The sequence below is a fragment of the Daphnia pulicaria genome, chromosome 1 (genome assembly GCF_021234035.1).
Source record: "Daphnia pulicaria isolate SC F1-1A chromosome 1, SC_F0-13Bv2, whole genome shotgun sequence".
Classification (NCBI taxonomy): domain Eukaryota; kingdom Metazoa; phylum Arthropoda; class Branchiopoda; order Diplostraca; family Daphniidae; genus Daphnia; species Daphnia pulicaria.
This window is the reverse complement of record NC_060913.1, coordinates 28,161,657-28,169,543: the sequence shown is the minus strand read 5'-3', so window position 1 is coordinate 28,169,543 and position 7,887 is coordinate 28,161,657. Positions and strand designations below refer to the sequence as shown.

The 7,887-nt window shown below is 39.6% G+C and overlaps 1 protein-coding gene across 1 annotated transcript; it reads right to left on the bottom strand.

Annotated features, from left to right (window-relative positions):
- Positions 1 to 2,971: 2,971 nt before the first annotated feature.
- LOC124320901 (aromatic-L-amino-acid decarboxylase-like) lies at positions 2,972 to 5,743 on the bottom strand. The gene is made up of 11 exons (XM_046783805.1): positions 5,526 to 5,743; positions 5,019 to 5,139; positions 4,735 to 4,848; positions 4,519 to 4,638; positions 4,313 to 4,442; positions 4,083 to 4,231; positions 3,898 to 4,009; positions 3,717 to 3,834; positions 3,544 to 3,634; positions 3,275 to 3,475; positions 2,972 to 3,195 (listed from the first exon to the last, which is right to left on the bottom strand). The coding sequence occupies exons 1-11, from the start codon at positions 5,603 to 5,605 to the stop codon at positions 3,004 to 3,006; spliced, it is 1,428 nt and encodes a 475-aa protein (XP_046639761.1). The 5' UTR covers positions 5,606 to 5,743; the 3' UTR covers positions 2,972 to 3,003.
- Positions 5,744 to 7,887: the final 2,144 nt, after the last annotated feature.

Below are 7,887 nucleotides of genomic sequence, written 5' to 3'. Positions count from 1 at the left end.
TCAATCATGCTCTAGTTCTTGGCTAGAAAAATGGAGATTCTCACGAGCTCCTTCGCATTGATTCATGCCACGCATGAATCTGTGTCTAGGTTTACGCTTCCTTCTTAAACGGATGAGTCGGATTTCTTTTCGCATCTGCATGTTTTAGCGAAGTGTTGGTCTTGTTCGAGCTCAGATTCTGTTGATGGCTTGCTTATCTATTGCTGAGGTGTCGATTTCTTGACGTGTTTTGTTTGACTGGATTCCCTTCTAGCACAGGTATGTCCATAGGACGTTTCAAACTTGACCACAGATTGAAAGCTGGCCGTCCTAGGTGAATGTTACTTTTGTTGTATTTGGAAGTCCCAAATGTCCTTTTTGCTGGAACGTTTTGGACGTCCGAAAACGAACATGTAATGGGCGCTCGTTTTTCTAAGTTGAAAAGACTTGATCCTTCCAGGAATCGAACCCTGGTCCTTTCGCATCCTAAAAATCCTTTTAAATCACTAGATCAATCGCTCCTTACATTTAGTACTCTATCTGGTCGTCGCCGTCTCCCGCTCCATAGGGGCTGGTCAAGCTCTCTCTCCACCGGTCCAACTGCCTTCCTCCTTCGGTCACTGTCTTCGTCTCCGTACACCATACACAGCTCACTTCTCCACAACACAACCAACACAAAAAAAAGAACACGAACAAAACACTAAACGACCCCGGCATGTTGCAACCTTCGAGAAGTGAAACACTTCTCGTTGCTCACCGTGCGTTTTCAGTGACCCCGGATCTTGCCCGCGTCTGAAAGCTTTGACACTTTTCGCTGCTCACTGTGCACTGTGAACGACCCCGTTTCTTGCGGAAACCGAAAAGGTTTTCACCTCTTGCCGCTCAACGTGCACTCGCAAGCGACCCCAGGTCTTGCCCGTGACCAGAAGCTTGACGCTTCCCGCTGCTCACTGTGCGCGTATAAACCAACCCGTTTCTTGCGAACAAAAGGCTCACGCTTTTTCCGCTCAACGTAAGTTTTTCAAGCGACCCCGGATCTTGCTCGCGGTCTGAAGCCCGCTGCTCACCGTGCGCTGCCAACAACGACCCCGTTTCTTGCGGACAAAAGACTCACGCTTTTTCCACTCAACGTGCGTTTTTCAAGCAACCCCAGGTCTTGCACGTGGCCAAAAGCTCGCTACTCACCGTGCGCGTATAAACCAACGCCCCGTTTCTTGTGGAAAAAAGGCTCACGCTTTTTTTCGCTCAACGTGCGTTTCGTACGCGATCCCGGGTCTTGCCCACGGTCTGAAACCCGCTGCTCACCGTGCGCCGACAACAACAAATACTACTCCCAAATTCTTACTTATCCCCCGCTCCGTTCTCCTCACCCTTGTTACCAGGGATCGCACTCAAGGCGCCGTTTTCTCATCGTAGCTTGGCCGGAACAGATCCGCACCACCGCAATTTAAGGCACACACTGCGAACAAGTTACAATACGATGGAGAAAAACGGACTTACCCAATGAGGCCTGCATCTTCACCATGTAACGTACAAGTTAAGGGGTGTATTACTACTGCTACATTCTAGTACAATCACTGTAAGACAGCAACGGTTAGCCAGGGAACAGCCCCGATCAGTCCGATGCTCCACGCTTATATACCCGGCTTGGCCGGCACAGTCATGCAACACGTCCGATTGGACTTCATACCGGTCGTCTCACATAGCGTGGTCATTGACCACGCGACAATATCGATAGCCTACAGATGGGACTTGATACATAGGAAACAATGGAAAAAGCGAAGGAGTGGTGGCGAAGTCACATAAAATTTGTCGAAATGGGGGTATCACGAAAATCGTGATATCGTGGACATCTTAAAGAATTATTAAAAATCCTTTTGGATTCTGAAAGAAGGATGAAAGGGCTACATTTTTTAAATTTATTAGTTTTTTTTAAGAGCCGAATATACGGCTAAAAGTGATGTAGTCGGAGGGGGAGACTTTGGGTTTTCGTGATATTTCACGATTTTCAATCCCAAATATCTCGGGAACGAAAAAAGATAAAATCCGGACTTTATTCCGTTGGAATCGCCTTGCGATTCTGAACAGAATAGACCTAATCCGGATTTTTAGATTCCCTTTCCGGATTACCATCCGAAAATTACCTCCGGAAAAAAGGGGGTATTTTGGTCCGGTTGAGTGGGAGATCACTTGTTAAAATTCGGAACACAGCACTCCCAATAAACATTTTTGGGCCCAAAACCATATCTACCCCTTATAGACTAGGGGAGAGGGGGGCTAGTTGGCATTTTGCTAGTTAGACCCCTTTCAGACCAAAACAAATCAAGCCTTTTACACCAAATATGAAAGAAACATTCAGATTGCTCATACAAAATTTCAAAAGTATACGACTTCCCCAACAGAAGTTATAGCAAAAAGAAAACAAAAACGGCAAAAAGTTTTTTTTTTTCCTCTCAGCACATTTATTTTTCTCGTAGTATAAAACTCTAAGAGTGTTGAAATTGGCAAAAAAGAATTAATGTTTGTCTTATTTTTAAAAGAAACCTGACATTTCTACATTAAAAAGTTATTTAGTTATCAATTTATTTGTTCGGAAAGCACCCTGTGGGGTTAGTTGTCAGAAATTTTGAGGGGCATGTTGTCATACAGATTTCTCACCAGATGCTGAGTTGCAAGTTTTCAAAATTCGAACTAGAAATTTTGGAGCAATGGAGAATCGTCAGAGGCCGACTTACCCCGTAGGTGGGGAAAGTTGACAGACTTTTTTTTGCAGTTTTTCTCAATTTCACAATTTCGTGTAAATGAACATTGTAAACAAATACGATCAATTCATAGAGAATTAAAATCTGAATATGATCTATTCATTCATTTTACCAGTAGTGTACTCAAAAAATTCAAAAAAAATCAGGAAAAAAGCACCTGACCACTAGCCCCCCTTCTCCCCTATAATTGGAAAAATGGTCGATTTATTAATGTCATAAATTGGGCGAAATATTTTCAGACTGTCAGATTTATTTATTTTCTCTACTGTGGCACAACATCGTTGGCATGGCGACAGATTTCTTCACAAGAAGCTTGAATATCGCTAAGTTCAGTGTAGCGTGAGCAAACAGCGAAGCGAATGATGTACTTATCGTGCAGCTTAGCAGGAATCATGTATACTTGGCCGTTATCGTTGATGCGCTTCAAAAGCGATTCACTTAAGCTATTTTCTCCCTGACAAAATCAATAAAAAATCAGAAAAAAAAATTCAAACTGTAGCAACATTAAGGATTCAATCAACTATATTTTGCACCTTGAGTCGGAAGCAGACGAGCCCCATAGCAGGAGGAACAGGAAATTCGAAGCGGTCGTTTAACGACAACATTTGATGAAATTCTTCGGCTAGTTTAACTTGCTTCCGAATGTAGTCTCTTAGTCCGTCAGCCCCATACGAACGCATCACGAACCAAAGCTTCAAGGAACGGAATCGCCGACCAAGGGGGATTTGCCAGTGCTATAGTAAAAAACCAATTCAGTCAAGAAATGCATTTCTTTTACTTGAGAAATTCATCGATCACACACCCGGAAATCTGGGGCGCTATTTTGGTGGTCATGTTTTAAGAAAAGGGGGTCAACGTTGAAAGCGCTCACAATGTCGTCTGAATCCTTGAACCTTCAAAATAACACAGAATTCAATAACTTGTTGTTCTTGCATCAGATGTGCAGCTGGAAACATATCATTTTGAATAACTTACCACATGGCAGAACAGTCAAAGTTAACAAGAAGCCATTTGTGTGGGTTAAAGTTAAATGAATCGGCTCGCTCAATCCCTTTCATATAGTGACGATACTCTTCGCAGATGAAAGCCGAGCCTATCAAAAGAAGTCTATTATGGGCTACAGAGAGAGAAAATTAAATAGATGAAATGATTTCACCTGCGTAAGCTGCGTCGACGTGTAACCACAACTGCTTTTCGTTGCACACGGGGCCCAGCTCTTCCATATTGTCGAAAGAGCAAGAAGGGGTTGTCCCGAGTGTGGCAATCACCTGAGTGCATGAATACCAATATATTTATTTTTTGTCTGGTCAATAAAGTGAATAGTGCTGATGAAACATATACAAAGAATGGAATTTTGCCATTTGCTACGTCGTCGTCTATGGCAGATTTCAGTGCGACAGCACGCAGATGAAATTCATCATCGGTAGGAATGACGCGGACGTTAACGCCAGCCAGGAGTCCCGCTCTTTCAGCAGCTGAATGTGATTGATCTAAATATATGAATATTTGTATTGAAATTATGAACTAAGCGATAAAATGCTGTTGAATTAAAGCTAAATTTTGAGACAAACCCGAGGAGTACGCTACTAATCGACTAGCCAGCATTTTTTCGTCATCTTGAGAGTTTTCAGCCTTGAGCCTTTTTAGAGTCTTTGATCGGGCAGCTAAGAGTCCTACCAGCATTGCTTCGCTAGCCGTTCCCTTTTGAATGTCCGATGTATAAACAATATAGGCTAGACTTTAAGCTATTTTTAAAAGCAAAAAAATTTGTATCTACCTGAATGACACCGCCACCTTTACCACCGGAGCCAGCGAGAAAGACGGGAGGTAAACCGATTAATTTGCCCAGCCAGTCCATCATTACTACTTCAAGTTCGGTGCAAGCTGGACTAGCGACCTTGAAATTCAAGGATGTAAAGAAATTCTTAGCCATATACGGAATGTGTTTTGTGTAGAAATATCACAAGGTTGTGACGCAAAAATAGTTGTATACCCATGAAAAACCAACGCATCCTATAGCATCGCTCAGTATGTCGGCTAAAATGCCCGGCCATGAATTGCCCGTTGGGTAATAAGCGTGGAAACTTGGTGAGTGCCAGTGTGTGACCTTTATCAAAATAAATAAATAACCAATTAGAGGTAGAATTTCAATAGTTTCATAATCGAAAATTTTGTTAAGAATCTGGTTGCGATTCTTTTGTTTACGCTGTACTGTCTAATTTTTTTTAGAAATTCAATAATATGCCGCAAAACTATACTACAGAGATTTTTACTTACACCGGGCATAATCACACGTTCGATATCTTGAAATATGGATTGCCATGTTTCTCCTTGTTCTGGAGCTTCCTCGGGAATGAGTCCGCTCAAATATCCAGGCTGAACTGTCGGTAAAACTCGCCTATTTTAAATTAATATTCTTGTATTTATTGGAAACTGTTTATGACATAGGCTACAGAGGTTCCGTGACACAATCTTAAATGGCCTTTATTTTAAATTTTAAAAAATAGTCATGCCGCGCACTGATTTCAGCACCAGTCATATTATTTAGGCTATAAGTATATAACTATGTGTGATATTACTGATATGATATAATCAGCGTGTGATAACAACCAGCACTATGCTTATATCATCACGTGCTAGGAGCTTAACTGAAAAACTTTGTTCTTGCTGAGAATAATTATATACAGAACTCTATCCTATTTTTAAAAATTTTTATGCTGGGCTACATATAAATCATCAATATTGCACTCACACATAGCATGGAACCGTTTTATTATAGGGTACCTATTGCGAATGTTATCCAAGTAATCTATAACGTAGTCAATCATTTGATGGGCAGCTGCGCGGAATTGTTGGGAGTCCATTTTACCACAAATATCTTAAGGGGAAGAATTTGAAAATGGTAGAAGCACAATAAGAGATGCTGTGTGTAACGTATGGCAAGACTTGTCAGCACCTACTGAATGAACAGTAAAATGCAAATGGATTCTCTTTTTATAGAGTCGTCACATCTCACAAATAGCCTGAAACCAACTGCAAAGTCACTGGTCTGGTGCCAAGTCATTGCTTTATCTGAATAGGTAAACAATGTGATAAATATTCAAATATAATGCTTATGCAGCAAAGCTATAATCTATAATATAGCTGTATTTAAAACTTTTCACGAAAAATAAAATAAGTAGCACTCTAAGTCTGTTAATAACACTGTTCCGATAAATCCGGGATAAATGTGTTTATCACTTTGTAAACTTGTATAGCTAACAAACAAACTCGATGATTTCGCATTTTTACAGCCTTTTATATTTATTTGTAGGGAATATTTTAGCAGATTAGGCTATATAGTATAGGCCTATATACCCGGGCCTATATTGGCAATCGTGATGAATGAAATAACTCACTGTGTTAATTAACTAGTAAAACAAACAAATTACTTCTTTTCATTATCAAAAATTCAAACTCACACACAACATTCAAATTTTTAGTATTTATAAAAAGAAAAATTATTGGCTCGTAAGAGGATCGAACTCATGACCTCCGCGTTATTAGCACGGCGCTCTAACCAACTGAGCTAACAAGCCGTGATAGAGAGTTTTTTTTTATCATATTAACAGTATATATTAAAGAGCCGAGACTTTCTCCTTCTATGTAAAGCCAAAGAAACGTTAACATTGAAAGAGGAAAACAAAAGCAATAGAAACCTGCGCAATAAAAATTGTCAGTATTGTCAGTATATTTTTTCAAGTCAATTGTTTTTTATATTTTGAAAAACTGAGCCAAGTGAAGAGATTTTATAACTATATTAACTATACTATATTTCTATTGGACGAAGTAATCTTATCCATTCTGGATTTCAAAGTATATAGGCAGCGATAGGCAGTCTCTATATTTTTATCCGTTATATCCGATGTTTGATATTTAAAATTTGTGCGTGTGAATTTTTGGCATGCTATAAAAACTTTTGAACTATAGGCCTGTAGGCCTAAACGATCGATCACACATAAATAATTGAAATGAAGCGTTTTAAATATAATTAAACAATTGTGTTTAGACTTTTGTCAACGGGACAGGTGCAACTATATTGTCGGCTAATACGTCACAAATGGCATCACCCAGCAATTTATTTATTTTATTTATAGCCTCAATACCGTGGTCTTATTAGACTTGAAGCCTGCATAGGCGACAGTAGGCCTATAGGAATTTATGTAGGCCTAACTTTCCGTAAATTTCAGCTAATCGATGCCAAATAATGAAGATGGTGTTTAGTTTGGCTTACTAGTCGACATATTTACTGCATAGGCCTACAAGCAAAATAACGACACAATCTAGCATAATATGATGCATAGAATATATGTTCATTTACTCGGCCACACCCCCCCCCCCCAAAAAAAACAAAAAAAACAATAGAAAATTATATAGCCTCTCTTATTATTATTCTAATTATATATATATCTCCCTTACCAGGAGTCAATTTTTACAGAATCAAACTTTGAAAATATGCGAATTAATTTGCTTGTTTGCACGGTGAGAACCTTTTTATCTGTTGCCGTCGGCATTTTCTTATACCCTCGCTTTCAACATCACTACATAGCCTGACAAAATTCTATAGATAGTTTCTTCAATTTGCTTTTAGCCTTTTATAGGCCTACTCTTCAATAGGCATAGGCTGGTATATTGTACAGTTCATAGGGTTTCCGCCCCCCTTTGAATGTTGAGAAGCTTTTTTCTTAGCTACTGAGGGGCAAAGCGTCAAACAAAAAAAATGATATCATTCGCGTCACTCGCGCGCTCGTTTGCGTCACGGACGTAACGTTAAGTTGAGACGAGAAAATAGACAATGGCATGAACTTTTTAAAAATAACATGTGAGGCAAACGATAGACAACATTTTTGTTTTCGTGTGCTGGAAAAAAAGCTACATAAACATAAACAAGCAAATATATTTATATCTTTTTACGTATAGTTATGAAATGATAAGACTTTGCAGTCTTTGTTTGTAATTTTATAACATGGCTTGCTATATTTCAAAGATAACAGTAGGCTACGTATTGGCGTAAAAAGGCCACGGTTTTTGAAACGTCGCGTCGATTTTCATTTATATTAAATGCTGCTTGCAAGCAGCACATATATCCACGCATGCGTGGATATAG

Bases quoted from the DNA above. Each gene is read 5' to 3' on its own strand.
- LOC124320901 (XM_046783805.1), bottom strand. From the start codon at position 5,605: ATGGACTCCCAACAATTCCGCGCAGCTGCCCATCAAATGATTGACTAC. The intron at 4,639-4,734 runs GTATACAACTAT...TTGAATTTCAAG, and splicing joins GATGCGTTGGTTTTTCATGG to GTCGCTAGTCCAGCTTGCAC. The intron at 3,476-3,543 runs GTGTGTGATCGA...TTTTTACTATAG, and splicing joins ATAGCGCCCCAGATTTCCGG to CACTGGCAAATCCCCCTTGG.